Raw genomic sequence first — 21,155 nt, 5'->3', positions numbered from 1 at the left:
GCCTAGATCTTACAAAGACACTTCTGCGGGTCCAGGCTGTGACATTGCCATCTGCTGAGCCAAAGGAGCAGAGATCGAGCCCAAGGCCTCGCACGTGGCAGTTCCAAGCTGGCAGACTGGCAGCGGGGTTTTCCTACTCCAGTATCAGGTCGGGTTCTTTTTCTGTCAAATCCCTTCACTGTTTGTTGGCTGTACGTAGCTGTGGAGTTAGACTGATAAAGGCGTAGGTGGAACTGGGATCCCAGCATGTGGGTTTTTAGTATTATTAATTTGTATCTGCCCATTATCAGCAACTTCTCTAGGTGAGGCTTTTGGCACTTCAAACGCAGCATTCGTGCTGTCTGTAAAACCAGCCTAAACCTTTCCTTCTGTTCATAAAGGCATCTCGTCCAAGCTCAAAGTCCATCCATTATAACTTCAGCACCTTGTAATCCCTCAGAGATATGTGCAATTACTCTCTGAAATATCCCAGGAGCAAAACTAATACCAAGCATCATCTGCTTAAATTTACAACATCCAAATGGCACAGTAAAAGCCACTAGGAGTTAGCTCATCAGAGTGCGCTTGCCAAAACACATATCCTGCATCTAATACTGCTTTTGCTTCTGAGGATTTAGCTGCCACCTCAGGAATCTTCTTTGGACGGCATTCATGTCTTACGGTTTTATTTAAATAACAGGAGTGGATGCACGTGTCCTTCGTCTGGCGTTTGAGTTTCGACCATCAAACTCGCCCAGTCTGTGCATCCCCTGCCTTTGCTATGCTGTTGCCATTCCTCAGGTGCTTGAGCATGAGCATCTCCCATCCTTCATCCTAGGAGCAGTTCAGCCATAATTTGTGTCAAAAAAACTTGGGATGAGGACAGGGGCATTTCCCGTGCACCTGAAGCAAGCCTCTTGCGCAACGTGGCTCTCCTTCTCCTTTCCATTCCTTAGCATTTAACAGCCGTTTTCATCCAAGCCTATTGACTTCATCCCTATAAATCCAATATGGTTTTTCCATAAGGATTAGTGTCAGATTCTCCCTGCAGACATCTTAGGTCTTGGAAGACAGCTGGGAGCTCTACTAATAGCTGGCTGGTGAGCCCCAGGCATTTATAGCAATGGGTTTAAAACATATTTCATGGCTAGGCAGGGTTTTAGCCCTGATGCAACCCATCTGCCTTCGTGATTTGGAAAGCCAGGAAGTAGCGTGGGTCCTGGTAGTGTACGAGGATGTGGGTACCTGGCCATGAAAGAAGCATTACGGTGGTTCTGCCTGCCCTTGAAGGTCATGGAAAAGCTGGGAGAGGAATTAACTAGACTGAGCACCAGGGCTTCATAGCTGGGTAGAACAAGATTGAGCAGGAAGAGGGAAATTTAAGATGAAGAAATTGTAAAACTGCTGATCGGTAAAATCTTGAAGAACAAAACGGCCTCTGCAGGAAGCATGAGTTTCGTGCCCTTTGCCTGAGTCACTTAAACTTCCACTGGGCACACAGGACAAAGCAGGTGTCAGGTCATGGCACTGCCTGTATGGGTCCACAGCCTCCCAACCTGGGGCAGCTGGGCTAAATCCCATGGGCGAGGGAGGAAGACACCAAAAACATTCCCTCTGGATGGGAAAGCAGCATTAGGCACCAAGAAAATGGGTAAAGAAGATGAACGAAGCTCACATACATCAGCATGACAGTTTGCACATTTTATTATGATATATAAATTTTGTCTTCTTAAATTACTCTCTATGAGTTGAACAGGAAGGGATTATTGTGGAGATGGGGAATATACAAAAATAAAAGGATATTGAGAACTACTGCATCACCACATATACAACAGTCAAGTACTTTACAAGCACTTAGAGAATCAGACTTACAAAAATAAAAATATGACACATCCTTCTGCATTTCCACCAGTAATATGTTCTCCCTTCTCTAACCCTCAAACATCTTTCAACCCCATCTTCAGGTCACGATTCACATGGCAGGATACTTTGCTCATTTTGTTGGCCATCACAGTATCTGAAGAGGAATGAGTGCCTCCCAAGACATCAAATACAATGGTTTTTGGTGAGCTGCAGGGGATATGTTCAGAACTTGTGAGTGATGGGGTAATCCTCAGGGAGCAGACTATCTGGCAGTAGAAATGTGAATATCCCACACCAAGATCCATCATTATAACTTGTTCCCCTTTCTGTACACAGGCACAGCTCTGCACAGAGTCCCCTGCAAGCCTGGGGAACGCTGAGGTCCGCTGACTTCAGTGGGACTGAGTGACTGTGACAGAGGATGGACCTGACTTTGTTTCAGCTCTAAAGAAGGCAAGGATGCCCTTCCCTGCAGGGAAGGAAAAAAAGGCAAGTTAAAGTACAATGGCTAAGTATCCTAGCTCACAGTGCTCACACACAGAACCACTCACGTCTACCTCAGATTCACACAGCCTTCAGTCCTCAGTTTGCTCTGCAAAGACTTTCGTTCATTAACCCTCCAGTGACCCTTCCTTTTTTTTTTTTTTTTGTAAGACTCACTCAACATAAATAGTAAATAGCATTCGCTTCTCTGACCAGCAGTTCACTCAAACACTGCTATCAACACCCAAACCTCATTTTCATCATTCCCAGAAAGTCTGCACCTAGGGTGCGAATATGTTTCACATTGAGAAAAGTAGAGCTGGCTTAGGAAGAAAGAAAAATTGAAAGAAAATAGAAAAACATGAAAGAAACCGTAAACTGTTTTGGTCAAAGTTGTTCTCTGCATTTGTGCAAAGTATTATGCAGATTCTTGAAGTTCAATATTTAGCTAGGGTTCCCCCTTTTTGGCCCCAAATGCAGTGACAGCAACGCAGGCAGACCAGACACAAGCATACTCTGTTGCATTTACGGGTAAAACCATCACAGAAGGGTAAACCCCTCACTTTTCAGAGAGTGACCTTCTGAAATGTTCTGTTCTGATGTAAAACAGCACATGAGACACTCCTCCCCCCAAAAAAGCACAAAAAATCAAAATAATTAAAAAAAATAATAAAACATAAAAGAAAACCAAAACCCAGAAGCCTTGTGAGAAAGATTCTGATCCCAAAATAACTATTGGTGGAAAATAATTTGTAAAGGCAGAATGTGATTTACCCACCAAGCATGCAGGGCTGTGGGCAACAGGCATGTTAGGATTCTGGGGAGAAATCATGTAGTCACAGTCCCAGCTGCTCAAGGAAATTCACCTTTCTGAGCAGCATTTTCCATGGGCTAGATCTATCATTTGTATCTTTGAGAAAATACACCTGAACAAAGATCTGTTGGTTGAGATAAATAATGCTCCATTTAAAAGAAAAGGACCTCTCTAGTGGAACTAATCGTTTCTTCTAGACGCACAAAACATACTGAAGTAAAGCACTTGGTGCCTGGGAGCGGTTTATTGGCAACATGCACCCAAAACTCAATTTCTGGTGTTTGAGCAAAACAAAACAAAAATAATAATAATAATAATCAGCACTCACAAATTCAGAGCAAGATGACTTTTGTCTCTTACCACTCCCTCACCCAGCCACAAGGCTAGGAGCAATAAGGACAGAGGGTGGGCAGGCAGGGTGGGATCCGTGCCCATTGTGGTTTTGCACAGAAGAACAAAGTCTCTTTCCACTGCCAGCTTTCGCAGAGAAGAAAAGCAGCTTGTGATGGGCCCGACGGAGACACCATCTAAGATGGTATTTTTGAAAAATTCCTACGGGCACTTATTTGGCAATATCACAGTTTTGGATGTGGCCCAGGGTGGTAGCCCACCACAGCCTGTCCCTGGCTATGCAGCTCGGTGTGTCTGGCAGCTTAGAAACCCAAGCTGCCTGCTGGCTTTTTTTTCCTGGCATGGCAGGACCAAAAAAAAACTGCTTAAGCTCAAAGGAGTGGGAGCTTGTTAGGTCATTCCTAGTCTATTTGCAGAGAAAACAAAGTGTAAGGCTTCAAAGCAGCCTGGGAGGGTGGGGACCCTGCACTGCCAAGGATGCAGCCCTCCCCTGCACCTTCCTGGGGGCCACGTCCACCTGTGAGACGTTGCCTTAGCAGCCCCTGTCCCTGTTGGGTCAAAGACCAGGCTCTGGTGGATATAAACCCACTGGATTTATATTTGCGCACTAGCTTTTTAATTTTCCTTTTCCACTGCAGCCAACGTTGAGGAATCAGAACAGCAGACAAAGTAGGTAGAAGACTGCAGTTGGCCAGGATAAAAAAGATCACAACCTGGTACATTGGCTCTGTCATGTACGGGACAGGAAGAACTTGCAGAAAAGCTGAAGCCAGGTCTGTCATGCAAAATAAATATGTGGCAGAATTCCTGAAAGTGTGGGGATGACTGTGTGGGACTCATCTGCTTGGGAAGGCCCATGGCTGGGCAGGCCTCTCGCTGTGACCCAAGGAGACAGGCCTTTGGGGAAAACCTGCCCTGCTTAAAGATCGGAAACTGCAGCTTTGTGCTTGGAGCAAGGGACTAATTCAACTGTTAGCAGCAGAAAAGCCTGATGTACGATCAGAGTAAGGAGTCTCAGGCAATCCTTCAGCTTGGAGGCCCACAGCAAGCCTGTCCCCACGCTTGCTCAGTAGAGGTGCCTGCGATCTGATCTGTCGTCACACAAGGGTCTCCTGGGTGCAAGGACTGGCCTGACAGACCTTCCTATTGGTACCCAATTCAGTTCTGCCTGGCCCCGAGCTGCTTTTGAACCTGGATTACACTGTCGCTCAGGTTGGAAACCTTCCCCTTCTGCCACAGACTCTCAAGGGTGCATGGAAAGAGCCCTCCCAGGCCTTCACTGCGTGCCCAGGAAGGCAGGCAAGTGCTTCCACCGGCCCAACAGCTCCATGGTACATCTCACCCACAGCACCAGGAGATATGGGACAGCCCTCAAGACAAGCTAGCAAGTAAGTGTATCACCAGCCTGCATTGCACTGCGGCCACGTTCACCCTCGTTTCAGGTGCTCTGTTGTCTAACTAACTCTGCAGCTCTCACGTTTGCTGGGGAGAAGGGTTGCTTCAGGAATTGATCCCCATGGGGGCAGATGTTGCTTTTCTGGGCTTTGTTGCTGATGGTGAGTGACAGCAAAATCTGACCAGTAACAAATACAATCCTCCTTTCTGTGTTGCTGAAAATAATTCTGCAGTAGGTGGAAGCCTTGGAAATCCTATGAGACATTTCTCCCTACCCACATCTAACTCCCAGACAGAGGCAGAGCTCACCACTACCATATAATACACGTTTCAGTACTGTTGATGCTTCAATTGTCAGGATTTAAGGTTGTATATAAAGACTTTATATTTACCTTTGGTTAAACACACAAAAAATGAAAAAAAAAAGTGCTTCATTTTAAACAAGAGAACTCTGTTTCATAAAGGTCACAGTTCTGGTCACACCTCCCATTTGCCTTTTGAAATTGATGGAAAAAAAGTATCTTTGTAGGTCACTATTTTTCTTAAAGTTTGTCAGACTGTTTTTTGTGGGATTTTTTTTTAAATCTCTGTGGGTTTGTGCGTCAACTGTTCTGGGCAATCAGCTGTGTCTTGTTGACACTGTTAATAGGTTTTCTGACTTGGCTTCTCAGCTGCATTCTGAAATAACTCAATCAGACTTGCAGCAAGTCAGAAAAAAATGGAAAGTTTAGAAGAATGAACACTGGAAATTAATTTCCAGATCTATGTGGTTATTTTCTAAGTCTGGGCTCTTCTGAGCAGCATGCAAAAATTCTTGGTATGATTTTTGGAGACAATTCCATACCATTTTCAAAGGTTATATGTCTGTAGGAATCCAGGCTCCTGCAGATTTTCAGCAAGCTAACGAAGTGAAGAGATACTGGGAGATGTGATTCATGAGTGGGAACGGTTTACCTTAGGATGGCTGTAGTGACTCTTGTTATCTCTGGGCTTCTTGATCCTGTTGCAGGGACAGCCCAGCTGTTTGTGAAATACCTGTTTAATTGCTACAACCTGGCTGATTAAGAAAATCCTGCACAGATTTTGGCTCTTCAATACTTCAGGCTCTACACAGAGACAGTCTGGATGCTCCTCCACAGTCAGGTAAGCTGTCCATGACACAGGTATGGAAACTACTGAGAAGGTGAGAAACCTTGCTCTTGAGTTAACACTGCACCAGCTTTTTTAAAGCTAGATAACATTTTGCTGTGCTATGCTCCTCTCTGCAATATGCTGAAACTCAAAGGGTTGCGAGTGCATAAAGGTCCCTGTAAATTGGGTGTTAGGTACAACAAACAGCATGGCAACATTTGGGCTGCCAGTACTTCTGAAAAAGGGCTCCTAAGCCCCTTGGACACTCTTAGAAAACAGCCCCATAGCTATTCAGGTTCCTTAGTCTCCCCTGAATCCTTGTGGCTAGGCTGGGGTCACAGAAGAGGTGGCTGTGGGTCAGGGTAGGCCTTCCTCCCATCACCTGTTTGCGCCATGCCTTGTTATAGTATGTAAACAGCTAGCTGCTGGCAAGAGCACTGTGCACCTGCTTTCCTCCTCTTTTTCTTGATGACAGTCCCCACTCCCACAAGCAAGTTAGGCCTGATATTCTTGCAGTGGTACAATATTGCAGCTATCTCCCAGGTTAAGCTGTTGGATGCAGGATGTGAAGTATTGACACAAATATCTTCCTCTGCATTTAAACTCCAAGAGACCGGGCTTGGTGTGTGCTGGGCAGGCCGGATGCTGACTCTGCAGTTGGTCTTCTCTGAAGAAGACCAAAATAGCTGTGAAGTGAGTCTCGCCTATGTGCTAGACAAGACCTACAGAGATCACAAGGCAGCACTCTGCTATGGGTAATAGGGTCCTTAGTCATCTTGATTTCATCTAAGCACAAGTCAAAAATAGATATGCTTGGAAAAAAATAAAATAAAATAAAATCCAGATCACAAATGTCAGGAACGTCGCAAAATGCAAGCCAGCCTTCCACTGATCAAAACCATCCCATGCCCTGCAAGCCTCCTCCCAGCCAGTTCATCCTCACCCAAGATGACGTTTTCTCCAGCCATTAATATTTAGTCGTCATCAGTGAGGGCCCAACCAGAGACCCAGCAAAGGCCACAGCCTCCTTGAGGTCACAAGGTTGCCAGCGGCAGGGTGGATCAGAGGGTCTCGCTGTAGATGACACACGGGCTGGTTTCCTCGCAAAGTTCCAGCTGCACGCTGGAAGAAAACCAGCGCTTGGCACAGCCCAGGCTGTAGTTGAGGGTGGTCCGGTAAATGTTCTTGGCACGCTTAGGAAAAATGATGGTCGTGCTCTGAAACCTCAGTGGCTTCTGGCGAGGCTCGAAGATCAGCTGGGACTTGTAGTTCCGCCAGGTGCAGTTGGGTGCAGCGATGACCGTCTCGCTGTAGGTGGTGACGGTGGGGATGGGGCCGTAGAAGATGTCATCCCGGTAATGCTTCTCAGAGTCGTACTTCACCTCGGAATTGCACCTAGAGAGGACAGCAAGGTGTCATGAACACATACCGGGCAGCAAAGGAAAGGATACGCAGGACTCCTCTAACCATATGGAGCTGGGAATATCTGGGACCTCTTAGTGCATAGATACTGGAACTGATGCAAACCCTACAACCCAAAGCAGAGAGCCAAGAAGACTCCTTCCTGCTGGAGCATCTTGGTGGAATCCCACCTTGCTGGGAAGCTATCTCAACATTTCTGCAGTGCATGTTCACAGAGGACATAGCCTGCCTGTGTGTGCCAGCACAGAAAGGACCTTGTTGCACAGGCTCCAGGCAGCTGCTGCTTCCTCTGTCTTCCTCCATGGGCCCACTGGGGCTTCAGCTCAATCCTGAGAGCTGTGCTGGAGGTAAATATCCCATTGGGGTCAGGGGGCATCTAACTTCCCTGCACAACACACCTGCTGCTGCTTTCACAGTCCCTGCTGTCTATGCAAGCTCTGTTTCAGCAGGAAAATAATGCCATAAATAAGGTTTTCATGGGTGGCAGAAACATGGTGTAACAGACACTTGTTATCACAGTTGTATGTTTGTCCTTTTTTTTTTTTCTCTTTATATTGCCTTGCCATCAGAACACAAAGAGAAACCTAAGCTAGCCAAAATCAGGGCACTGGGAGGTGAGGGGTGAGGCTTATTGGGGCCTTCAGAAAATATAGGCAGTGGTCAAAGAGCTGATAAAGCAAAGAGGTGCTGTGGGCTGTGGCTGACAAGGATCCACACTGTTGGGCTCCAACGAAGTGGCCATGATCAAAGCTATCAGATGAAGAACCCCTAGAATGCAGGATGTCGCTGCCCTGCATGTTCTGTGCTGGCCTCCAGGAGGGATGGATGGAAACCAAGCCAAATAAAGTGCTTTTGCTAGAATCCCTGGTCATGGGGAACTGCAGGGCTTTCAGTTGTTTTCCCCACTCCCCAAACGCTCCTCTGGCAATCAGCAGCCAAGGAATGTGCAGTTCCACGTAAAAAAGATTAAAAGCTGGGTGTGTGCTTGTCATTACCTCCACCCGGAGGGGGGCTGACTGATTGTGCACTGCATGTAATCCGAGCTGCTGTAATGTATTTTGCACAGCTAGGGTGTAAGCAAGTCATTCAGCGCACATAAAACAAGACTCCGATGTAATCACCATAAAACCATGCCCGCCGGCAGTTCCTCAGCAAGCAGAGATTTACTGGGCTACATTTCCAGAGAGACATTCGCATAGGTTGTGCGGGGTGGGAACTGGGCTTACAGTCCTCCCACCATCCGTGCCCCAAGCTGTGTGTAACCACTCCATGCTGTTTGCAGAGTACATTCCATGCCAAAAGAAGAGCAGGGAACGTTTATCCACAGGCCACTGCCTGCAGTCCCACGGGAGGTCAGAACACCTTGATTGCTGGCCTGAGGAACCACCCCGGCATGAGAAGGATAATTGTCTGTGAGCTAGGCTAATGTTGGTTTCTCTGCTGCAAGGGCTAACAAAAACAGGTGCCAAGTATAATGATGTTGCTTCTTCTGAGGATACAAGTCAGCAGGCAACAGGATGAAGACCACTAGGTTGCTTAGTACAGGCTGGCAGGCCTACAGATGGTAACAGTTTTCTCTCATAGCCTTGGAAATGAGCTGGCCTTGGAAGCAAAGTCGTCTTCTCCTACAGCCTCCTCCTAGTTCTTGCCTAGTTGCCTCCACTTCTGCTGCTGTCAGTGTCTTTAATTCAGGCATTACCCTCCTACCTGTGCCTCCCTCCCTTTCCATCAAAATAACTATGACTCCCATTTTTAAACACATTTATTATATTTTTTTTTTCAGAAGAAAAAGAACAAGGAAAAGGACAGAAATCCCCACCCACCTACCCAATCCCATCTGTACCTAATTTCCTGCACGGGCTCAGGGCTGACTTCAATACTTTCTCCAAAAAACACAGGGTACATTCGAGGCCTCATCTCTGGCATGGTCGGGTTCAGGAGCAGGTAAGGCATCTGCAGGGAAGAACAGCACAGTGAGCATTGTAACACAATAGATGAGGCTGGCACAGTTTTTAACATGCTGTGGCTGAGAGCTGAGCAGTCAGGAACAGCACGTTCAGTATTGGCAGGGGACGCCAGTGCCTCCAGCATTGCTGAACTCGGTCTCCTCAGAGTCCTGCAGGGGACACTGCAGGTGGCAGGCTCCTCAGCAATGAGAACACATCACTGCAGCAGCACTGATTTTAATTGCACACAAGCTAAGCTTGCCTTGCTGATTGTCTCAGCATCATCCAGTTCCCTCTCATAATCCCTGCCCTTTCTAGGTTTGTAGCAAGGCCCCAGGTGAGAGGGGTGCTCATCACAAGGACGGAGCCACTCCTCCCCATGGAGAAAGCTCAAAGGGGAGGACCACTGTCAAGTTGCCAAACAAACAAACAAAAAAGCCTTAGGATGGTTGGCATGGAATGGGACCATTAATCCCTGCCCTTGCGCAGACAAACCTCGCGCAGGCCTTGCATTTAAGACACCTCCACCCTCCTGTCTCTGTTTGCAGCTGCCTTCCTGCTCAGAGGACTGATGCGGCGCAGCGGGCTGCCCTCTGGACCCACTAAGACCGACCTTGCTCTGCCCAGCTCACCACCCAGGTAAGTGACTCTGCCCAGACCTCTGGCACTCTCTGCTGCAGTATCTGCTCTTTAAAATTTAGCTTTTCCTTTCCTTCCTCCTTTCCCATTTCTCATAAGAACTGCAATTCTTTACATGTCATCTTTAACCCTGGTGTTGTTGCCTTCTCTGTTATGAATTATCACAGCCTCTCATGAGCTAGGTTTTTAGCCAGGACTTCACAGGCAAAACAGGCAAGGTTAGCTGCTTTCTAGACCTGGTTGTAGATGCAAGCTTCAGGTGCTTAAGTGAAGTGGAGTTTTTTACATGTGGTTTTTAAACTTGTTTGCAATGGTTGGTACATCTGTGTGAGGAGCTGCAGCCTGGCTGACGAGTGGAGACAACCTCCTCACTTCAGGGCCCAGAGCGCTTTAGAACTGCCTTGTATAAAATATTTCAGAAATAAATGTTTCCTTGGATCAACCAGGGGGAAGTTCTGCATTACCAAAAAGCAAAACAAAAACTGTTCTTCTGCCTGCGAGCTCTTACAAAGACTCCAAGCATGAAGAAGGGCTCGAAGTCTGATGTAACGCAGAGAGAGGGCCCAAGTCTGCTGACTTAAAGGATGTGGTTCTACTTAAGTGCGTAGTGCTTCTATATGTTTTATACAGACACATAAATAAATGTGTGCTGAGAATAATGTATCCCTTGGAACGATCGAGTGGGGAATGTGGTAGATGAGCTGTTGCTGAAGTCTTCATGCCAGGAGCAGCTGGCTTGTTCCAAGGGATGTTCTCGTTAACCATGCACAAGTGAGCGCAGGGTGAGACACTGGGGCACCCCGTGGCCGCTGCGATGCAGGGAACCAGTTTCGAGCCAGGACTTCTTAATGAATGGAGCTGCTCCAAATCATGCCACTGAAAGTGGGTTCTTAAGATTAATTTCATCCTGCAGTTAATTAGTCTGACAAATTGTCACAGTCCAGCCTAGGCTCCCCTGCCCACCACAAAAATGAATAATCCTGCTTCTCGAGAGTGGAGCGCTCTTAAACATGAGTTCCCACATACAGGGGTCCTGTGTCTGGTGTCTGGACCCAGCCCAGCGGCTAATTAAGCCTAATCCTGGAAAAATGTCATTGTGGGTTTTGGTCCCTGCCACCACTTTTCTGTCAGCAGTGATTTATGGCACACAGGGACATAGGGTCTCTTTAAAGGAGATGGCTGGCAGCCACTGGGCAGGGTTGAAAGGTCTCTAGGTGGCTGAAAAGCTCATGGAGTTTTTTCCACCTTCCACCACACCTTAGCCATACGTGTGCTAGGATCACACTGATTTTTCATCGGTCTCCTGGTCAGTAAGATCATCTCAGGCCTCATGGTGTCTGCTGAAGGTAGCTGAGGACACAGAGCAATTGGCTTGCTCTTCCCCTGCCATTTCCCTCCACCTTCCCCAGCACCTTCTGGTTGGGAGGAACAGGGGCAATCCCGGAGCTGTGGCCCTGTTCCTACTGCTGGTGCTGGGTGAGGTGCCTCCCCTTGTGCCCTGCCCTATACAGCATAAAGATCCCCACGATGCTCACCAGGTCACCCCTCAGCTGCTGTTAACTGGCCAAACCCTGGAGTCCACTCGACAGTGTCGGCTCACACTAGCTGAGGTCTGGTTTTCTCTGGTGGCTTGGGTTCGCTGCCTTAGGCTAAGGCAAAAAATGTCATTGCTTCATCTGAATTCTCCAAGCCCTTCAATTCTGTGTCCCAAAGCCACAAAGCTGTTTACTCTTTCCATACTGAAATATCCCTGCGCTTTACTAGTGTGTTAAATTGTAAGGTAAAATGGCCAGCCACTCTTCTTGACTGAGTGCTTCTAATCCGCTGCCAAAAAAGGACAATATTTGTACAAGGGATGAGGGGGAAAATGGGGAAATTTGTATGGGGGGAGGAAAATGTGTTCCCTCTCCCTAGCAAACACTGGCTAAAAGGCAAAGTTCATTCCTGGATTGCTTTCAACACTCTTTACAGGGAAGGGCAAGGGCAGCCTTTCTGGTTGTAAATAAAGCCCTTTCCTTCAGAAATGTGAATTGTTTAGATCCAACAAGCTTTACTTCACAAGGGTGCAGATCTCTTGCTTTTAACAGCCTGCAAACATCCTGTGCTCTTTCTAAAGACATCTTGTGCACGAGAAGAGGTTCGTTTGGGTGCTGGAATCAAACCCCATGTGCACATACATTCGTGGGCTCTGCTGAAGGCAAGCAAACTGCTCTCTTGGGGGGTCACCTGCAAAGAGACGCAGAATGTCTCAAGTGGTGAAGGCAGAAGGGCCGGAGATATGTGCCCCTTGTGCAGGAGATTTTCTTTCCTATGTAAAAGAGCCTGTGCTACAGCTGATGTTTCTTCCATGAAGCTGTTTTGGTGTCAGACAAACACGCATGCCTGTTTCTATTTGCACCTTTTCCATAGGGAAAGTTGTGAACAGTTGTGAATTAAGCTGCTTTTCAGCTCCAGACTAGCTTGCTAGAACACCAAATAACGAAGCTGGCAGGGTGGTAACCATGACCGTCCTTTCTGGATTAACACAAGAGAAATCCAGATCTCCTGAGAACTCTGCAGAGGGTGTTTGTGAAGTGCTGTTTTAAAGAAACAATTTTAAAGAAGCAACTTCAGTGCTCCCAGGCAAACAAACCTTCCCACTTCTTGCTAACATATTCTGACAGTAAGCATGCTCTGAACACCCCTGGAGACAAGGATGTAGGAGGCAAGGTCCTTTCTGTGGCTTTGCAGGAATGTTTGTGGGCATCTGGCCCCCAGTGTTTGTAAAGGAACGGGCTCTGCAGACTGCTGTGTGCCAGGGGTGCTGCTCCGCCAGAATGTGGGGACAGAGTGCAGGAAGGAATGAAGGATCTCATGCGTGACTGCAATCTATCAATCAAAAAGTTGCCACTGCATTTGGTGAGAGCAGGATTTGCCTCTCTCCATGTTAGTTCTGTCATACATTTCATACACGTATGCTGTAAACTAGCATCAACTTCTAACCTGCAGACTAAGTCTCTTAATTTAGAAAGCTTGGACAATTGTGGACATTGATAAGCCAAAGCCAGTGAGTGACTTGTGCCACCCACCAGAGACCATTACAGATTCACACTCATCTACCATGAGCAGTACCAGCAGCTGCTGCAGGTGGGAAACCTCAGAAGTCACCTGGAATTCTGCAGATGGAAGATGTAAATACCTTACAAAGAATGGTCTACAAATTAAAAATCATCAGCAAGACCCTGCAGTCTGCTCCCAAAGCAGCTGAGCTGCTTGCACGGGATGCAAGGGTCAGTAAACAGCGAGCGCACATTTTACAGAGCAGCAACTAAAAGGCACTTCAGATGACTTTTTGTTTTGCCTCCAGTGATGTTCTGAAATACCTGCTCCTGAATCTCACTTGGAGTTTGGAAGCAAGTAACAGGGCATCCAAGCTTTCCAGATTTGTCTTTGGGGCTGAAATGCCAAATGCTTCACACACGCCAAAAGTTGGCTTCTTGGTAACAGTTTGACAGCAGCTCCTTCCAGTCTATTTTAAGGTAAAAACAAAACAAAAATGTTCTGCCTGTCAAAAAAAAAAAAAAAAACTGATGCAATTCTTTTTCCTTCTGCATAGGAATGGTTGAAAGAACAGAAACACAGGACTGCTGACCTGCCCTGAGAAATGACCATCCTTGGCTCATCTCTAGCAATCATCCAGCAATCTCAAGACACTTCACAATAAGGTGAGTTTCTTTGTAGCCCTGCGCAAGCCGTTTAGAGCAGGCTGCCCACAAGTCAAGGTCTGTCTGTTCAAAGAAACCCTAGGATTGCTGCGCTGGAAGGCTATGGCTGGGACCTAATTAATCCGTCCCCAGTAATTAGAGCTGTGTTGCTACTTAGCAGATGCTCAGCACAAAACTGAGCAACTCATCTAACTGAGCAACTACCATCCTCCACAGCCCAGTAGAAGCCACCACAACCCCGCATCTTTATGCAGGGAGAACATGAGCCTGGGAGTCCAGGAAGGTTGAGGAGGCAGAAGTACAGATTATGCCCTTAGGTGAATGAAAATTAAGCAGTAAATAGGTCAGCATTTTTATTTCCTTTCCAGTACATATTTTTGCCTTAACCAGCGAAGGGTTAAAGTATTATTCAAAAAGTTGAAGTGATTCTTGTTTGGCTGCATTTTTCCCCCTGCCTTAACTCTGATGCCTTTCAGGCATGTAAAGGCCTGGGTAGCTAAGCTCTGCGTTTTTCAAGGAGTACATAAATAAATACACATAAAATCAGTTGCTGAACAGAATTCAACCTACTGCTAATCAAGAGCACTTCCTTCGTGCTGACGTTAGTACTGCAGAGGACTTCTTGCTTTAGGCCTGATGCACAGCCTTCAGCTCTGTGTCCCTGCTCTGTACCTGCCAGCAGTGACACCTCAGTGACTTGTTCCTGGGGGTATTCAGACCTCAGAGAACAACAGCAAAGATAATACGGTGGGCAGAATAACCTTCTGTTACCCCTAATAATTAGAATCAGTGGGCTCTGTTAAGATGCTTTTCGCTTGGGGTATTTTTATAAGAATGGAAGTGGAGTTACGGTAAATAACGTGCCATGAAATGGGCCTGCAGTCTACTGGCTGTTCTCGTAGCTGCCACATTCCAGGCAGCAAAGCAAAAAGAAAGGAAGGAAATTAATGTGACTTGAAAAAAAATAAACCCCCCAAAAAAAACTTTTCCCCAGAAAGCGAGACAGACCAGAACTGACTCCTTTAGGTACGGTCGTTATGTGGAAGGCACCAGGATTTGGCATTAGATCCCTGGGGACTGTAAGGAGAAACGGTTTTCCAAGCATCAGGGATACAAACAGGATACAGCTTCCCAAATTCCCAGCTCCTAACTTCGCTAGGGCATAAGCAAATCTCTCACCACATTTTCCCACTATGGTAACATGTCAGGCCCATGAAAATGTCACTTTACTCAGATGTTATTTACAGCTGTAATGAAAGATCTGGCTGAGTTATTTGACACACATTTACATTCTCTGCACTAGCTGATAAGCTGTATTTGTTTTACAGACCATTTATTTTCCCAGTATCTTTATGTATTGCACATTACAAGTAATTTATACCAAAGCCGGATGAGATTTTATTTGGAAGTGATAACAGTAAATGCAGAGCTCAAGTATAAAGCCGGGCTTTATTATTTCAAAGAATTAATCCTTCCTGCCTCTTCTACTTCAAGTGGGAAAAGTATTACTCCACTTATGGTCCAGTGTTAGAGATGCAATAGAAATTAAACAGCTAGAAGACATCACTCTATCTAGAGCCACATTTTTAGCATAGGAGATGAGAGTCCTATGACTTTTTCCCTGCTTGTCTTTATCACGAACTGCCTGGATCAGGAATACCTGCCTGCCGACCCCACAGCTGCTGCAGAGCACACCAACTTATGTGTACTGACACCACCTTCTCGCTGCTAATTGCACCAGTGATGCAGACTGATGCCTGCTGAGAAATTTGCCCATTCCCACTTCATTTGAACAGCATTTGGGGCAAAAGGCACCATGCCAATAGTGGAAATTGCCTTCCTCTCTGCACAAGCCTGGAGAGGGCTTGGGAAGACGTGTCACCTGCCGCGTGTGTGGGCTGCAAGCTGGCTTAGGTTGGGGGTGCTGGGCCTTTCTCTCCAGGTGCTTTCCTTGGAGGGGGTGGCAGACCTGGAAACACTTCGATGGACACATTCCTCACCCAGACCCCAGAATACAGCCCGCTTCCTGGAGTTCTTTCAGTGTAGAGCAGGATATGGGCTCTGTGGCCCCAAAAGCTCTTCAGTAAGTGGCATTGTCAAGGACATGTGTTTATTGTTGTTATTTTTTTATATTGACAAAAAATCCAACAGGCTTGGCACACACGCTGACCTGGACTCTATTGATAGGACCATGCCTGTGAAAGCTACACCAAGAGGCAAGCTACACTCCTCCTCCACGGTATGTAAGATGAAGCTGGAATCGCTTCCCACCACAGAGGGCAGATTCTGGCACCACACTGTTGTCAAACAGCTCCTGACCGTAAGTAGAAATTCCCTATGTAGGGGCATTCATCTGAACACTGATCCACTGGGATAGTCCCACAGAAGTCAGTACACGGTGAGGCTGGTTGAATTCATAAATATTTAATCTTTCAAATGAGAAGCAACTCATTGCAGTGGCAGCAGCATTGGGAGGGGACAAGAAGTATGCTGCTTCGAGAAAGCACAATGCATAGTTTTGCAGATGAACATGGTTCTGATCTCTTCTGGTATCCATTAGGAGTGATGCCATCAGATGCCAAGTCTTTATTTCAGTGCAGCACGAGAAAGAGCTTAAAAATCAGTCCTTCTAGCCTAAAACTATATCACAGAGCAACAAGAAGGAAAACTCTAAGCAGATCTGGCTATCTTGATGCCATTTCACTCCCTACCCTTCCAGCAACTGCTTCTTTGTGTGTATTATTAGACATTTATTCCATGGTATGTGTGTTCCCCTTGCCCAAGCATTACAGGAAAAGCCTAGGGAATTCAGTAACCCAAGACGAAAGATCAATTTAATCATGTTTCAGATTTAAAAGGCAAAACTAGGTCAAAGTTACCTTCTATTTTCATTAGGATATTTGCACTTTAGCACAAAACAACTGACAAATTCCCCACATAGACTTTACTTGAAGAAATAAAAGTAAATTCCTCCTGCACTGCAAGTAAAATTAAAAAAAAAAAAAGTCCCTAAATGGTGTTGAACTTATGGTATTTATGACTCTGGTCCTAAATTGCCTTTCATATTTTCTTGGATCCCAAAGCTGTAGCCAAATTGGCTGGTTAAATGTGAATAAATGGTGCATTGTCTTTGAAACAAAGTCGTGCTTATTAAAGAGAAAAGAGTTTACTTTTTCAGAATCAGTTAATGACACAAAGCAGGGAGAGCATGGGTTTTACACACACAAAAAAAGTCTTCGATAAGGGCTTGCAGTCTCATTTTGGTCTGTATGAGAAGAGCTATCCTAGAGCAGAAAAATTCAACGTATTTGTCAAGTTGGAGCAAAATAGCTGACTGCAAAAGAACGCAACTGGGTTCAGACTGGTGGTTTTGATAGATCTGCAGCAAGGAATGGTAGGAAATCCTTCCCCCAGATCTGGAATGTTGTTTTGTTCACCTGACAGCAATTTATTGTAACTGTACATACTAGAACTCTGGCCATTAGTAAGTGAGCTTCCATATGGTTCTATAGTATTACAGCACCACAAATGGTGACTGCATTCCTGGTTTTGTCACGTTTATAAGCAAAACAAACACTAGCATAATAAGCAATTAAAAAAGCATGTGTTGGTGTGCAAATAGCTGCAATTATTGATTTGCCAATTCTGCATGCTCTGATGAACAGCAGAGTAGTGGAGTTAAACAGAAGCACATTCATGGATTGCATAATTGCTCATAGATCTGCACGTCCTTGTTAAATGGTAAGGTTAAAGCTAATTAGACACTGAAATTTAGAAGTACAAAGCAAGCAATGCTCTCTGTATTTTTCCTGTTTTCTTAATAGCAGCTGCAAGTACAGTATTTGCAGGCTGTAAGTGAGAAGTGAAAAATCTCTGTGCAGTCAAGTGGAGTGAGAACTCCAGCCTGGTTCTTTATTTTGCAAAATACCAGAGTTACAGAGCACAGTCCTGCACCACACCAGATAATGCACTCAAATTGGCTTCACTGTTCGTACCTATGCAATGTTCTAGACCTATTAAGGGCATGGAAATATCCACAGTATATGAAACCCCTACCCTAACAGCTGGGGCCCAAGGCTACCAATGCTGTTGCAACATGATATGAAAATCAGAAACATCCACAGTTTTGAGTTCCTCTGTAATGTTAAAAATACTAATTTGCAATCAATAAGAAAAGTAACTTGAAAATGTAGTTCTGCTTTACACAAATCACAGGAATAACTTTTTTTTTCTCCTCTAGGAGCACTAAAACTCTCAATCCAAGCAGCTCAAGAGGTAGATTTCTCTTTTATTACGATCTTTCACCTTTGATATCTAAGGGCTTTCTTGAGAGGAGTGGTGGCTGACTGTCACAGTTACTGGGATGGAGGCTGTTACATCCCCATTGTGGAGCTTCACAGACACCTCCACCCCAGCTGTTTTCTGGTCCAGCAAACCTTCATTCATCATCCTCCCACATTTTATTTTACAAATGCACAGCAACAGCTTGATCCTGCCAAATCAGAGGCATGCAAGTAACTCTTTGAACATAAGTCGTCCCATTAAGACAACACACACGCCCAGGCAACAGCAGGTAAGGCTGCGAAGTTGGATCCACAGTCAGTGGTTGTTAGAGGGTTTGGGATTTTATTTTCATAATTAATCTCACACCCTACCCACCGTACTCTGATGAGACGGAGTCATTGTTCTTGGGGATGGTTTTGGCATGCTTGGGAGTAAAAAGCAGTTTTCAATAAGCTAAAATAGCCTCAGAACTTGAGGAAGAAAATAAGGCTGTGCTAAGTTATTGCAAAGTGTCTCTACTGGGAAGAAGTCTCCGAATTGTCACTAATCCATTGGCAGATAAGTTTTCCCCATGGAAAGATTAGTGTTGCAGTTTTTATTCTGCATAGCAGTCAATTAACTGTATTGACTCCATCTACAAAAGCCTTTTATATGTTAGGGAAAAAAATCTGAAAGGTCCCTGGGGACCAACTTTCATCGTTCTTTAAAAACTTCTCCCCCCATCGCTTATGCTCTGAACTTTGCGTTTTATAGAGGCTTTCTATAGCCGAGGGATGGAAATAAATATAATAACGCTGAATAATAGTCACAGGAAACCTACCCAAATCCTACCCCACAGCCAGCTGCTTGCCAGGCACCGCATCAGGCTAACCAGAACCTATGGTCCACCACCACACCAACCCTGTCCGTGCAGCCTCACACCCCAAAACCCTGCTCCAGCAAGGGGCAGGGAGCTTCCCCAGCCCACGTCGCCACACCAACTCCCCAGACAGCCGCCTGTGCCCTGTCCTAACCACCTCTTCCCCCTCTCTTTGCAGCAGGGGCTGCAGCAGACGTGGCTGCACTGCGGGCCCGGAGGAATGCGGGATGCAGGCGCGCAGCCGATGCTGGAGGCAGCCGGCACGGACCTGCGTGTGCTGCAGGAAGGCAGCGAAGACCTGGCTTCGCTCTCCGGTTTGTTGTCGCTGCTGATGTCCCCCCCCATGCGGTGCCACCACCCCTGAGCACAGCAGAAACCCCCCAGCGGTGCCCCGCAGCCCCGGGGGAGCCGAGGGGGCCCCCAGGCTCCGCGTCCTCGCTGTCCCCCCTCAGCTCCGGGGCTCTCCCGGCGCTTTTCTCCTTCCCTCCCCTCTCCGGCTCTTACCACTTTGCCGTCCTTGGCTTCTCGCCGGTGTCCATGGGCCGGGGGGTCCGCACCGCTGCCGCCCCCCCCGGCTCGGCCCTCGCCGGGCGAGAGGGAGTAGAAAGGGGGGCTGGGGCTGGGGGGCAGCCCCGAGTCCGGGCTGTCCAGCAAGCCTTCCCGGCTCTTCTCCTTCAGGCTCTCGTCCATCCCTTGCAGCTGGAGGTGACCTACCATGTCTGGGGGGCAGCGAGGGGGTCGCAGCGGGAGAAAATCCTCCAGCGCCTCCCAAGGAGGGAGGGAGGGAAGGGGAAGAAGGGCGCCCGGGGGCCCCCCGCCCCGAGTCCCGCTGGCCGCCACCAGTCTGCCGGAGCCCGGGCGGGACGGGCTGCCCCGGCTGCCTTCCCCCAGGCGGCTCCCGGGGCAGGGAGGGTGAGAAGGGAAGAAAAGAGGCGCAATCCCCCGGCCCCACGGAAAGAACCGGGACGCGGCGGAGCCCGAGCCGGCCCCGCCGGCAGGGAGCGCTGGGCGCGGCGGGGGAGCCGAGGCCGGAGGGGCCGCGCTCCGCCGCAAGCTGCTGCCGCCCGCCCGCCGCCTCCCGCCGGCCCATTTATCCGGAGAGGGTGGGAGGGGAGCCGGGGAGCGCCCTCCCCTTTCCCCGGCCCCCCAGCTCTGCCCCGGCCCGACATTTTCAGGCACTTCCCAGGCGGGGAGCGCCACGGCCGCCTCCCGACCCTCTCCCCGTCAGGCTTCGCCCCCCGAGCAGCCCCCCCCGCCATCGCGGAGCTGCGCTTTCCCTACGCTGATTTCGCTCCCTTCAGAGTTTTTGCTCCCTTTAGAGTTTTTCTTCACTTCTGTCAGGTTTTTTCCTTCGCTTCTGTCAGATTTTTACCTCACTTCTGTCAAATTTTTACCTCAGTTCTTTTGCCGCCTTCTGCCCCCCCCCCCCCCCCCTCCTCCCTTTGCCCCAGCAGATTTTCCCCTCAGCGTGAAGGCGTGTGGGCATGAGGGAAGAGCTGTTTCCAAGGGCCATCGTCCCTCTTCACCTCAGGACAGCTTCAGAAGGGCAGCAGGTAGCCGTGGCAGTGCACCCAATGGTGTAGGAGCCCACCATCGGCCCCTCTCTGTCAGCCCAGCCCTCATGGCTGCCCTTTGGGCTCAGCACAGCCCAAAACATCTCTTTTTTGTAGCCAGCTCCACTGCTGCTGGTCCACAACTGCTGAGGAACTGGCCTCAATGTCCCACCATCGTGTGCTTGGGGCCACCCTAAGCACAACAGGAGTCCCAAACACCAGTGCAGCCACTAGCAGGGAGGAGCAGGGTGTGCCGGGGCACTGCCAGTGCTGAGGGAACAGGGTGTCCATGCAAACCCTCGGGGTTTGAAGAAGCAAGCAGTGGTTAAACAGGTCAGGCTTGGAGAAGCCAAGATGGACGTTTATTGCACAATAACTGGCTGATGTTAACGTTACCTTGTCCGCAGCCCTGGTTATGTTTTTCTCATCATGTTTTCTCTCTATATAGAGTCCAGACTGTGAGAAATCTGGGGCAGGCCCACTCAAAGGTTTCGGCCTGGTGGACCTTTATTTGCAGCAAGTAGGTTTCCATGGGAAGCTGCTGACATCCAGCTGGTCACCTCCTCTTGGCCCAGCACTGAGCAGAACAGGACCATGGCTGTTTGTACTACACTAATAACAATATTAATGAACACAACATTTGTTATGGCAGCTGATGAAAGCATGAGGCATCTGGTATGGCACATGGTGTTGAAGACTTTCATGACCAAGCCCTGAAGACGGCACGAAGTC

The 21,155-nt window shown here is 47.7% G+C and overlaps 1 protein-coding gene across 1 annotated transcript; it reads right to left on the bottom strand.

Moving 5' to 3' along the window:
* Positions 1–1,676: 1,676 nt before the first annotated feature.
* LOC309884630 (refilin-A-like) lies at positions 1,677–19,905 on the bottom strand. The gene is made up of 3 exons (XM_082773736.1): positions 19,375–19,905; positions 9,282–9,391; positions 1,677–7,411 (listed from the first exon to the last, which is right to left on the bottom strand). The coding sequence occupies exons 1-3, from the start codon at positions 19,585–19,587 to the stop codon at positions 7,078–7,080; spliced, it is 657 nt and encodes a 218-aa protein (XP_082629862.1). The 5' UTR covers positions 19,588–19,905; the 3' UTR covers positions 1,677–7,077.
* Between the last annotated feature and the right edge of the window lie 1,250 nt (positions 19,906–21,155).

This window comes from Aythya marila (genome assembly GCF_965140915.1).
Source record: "Aythya marila genome assembly, chromosome: 17".
In the NCBI taxonomy this organism is placed as follows: domain Eukaryota; kingdom Metazoa; phylum Chordata; class Aves; order Anseriformes; family Anatidae; genus Aythya; species Aythya marila.
Note: the sequence above shows the minus strand (reverse complement) of the source record. Positions and strands in the feature narration are given on the sequence as shown.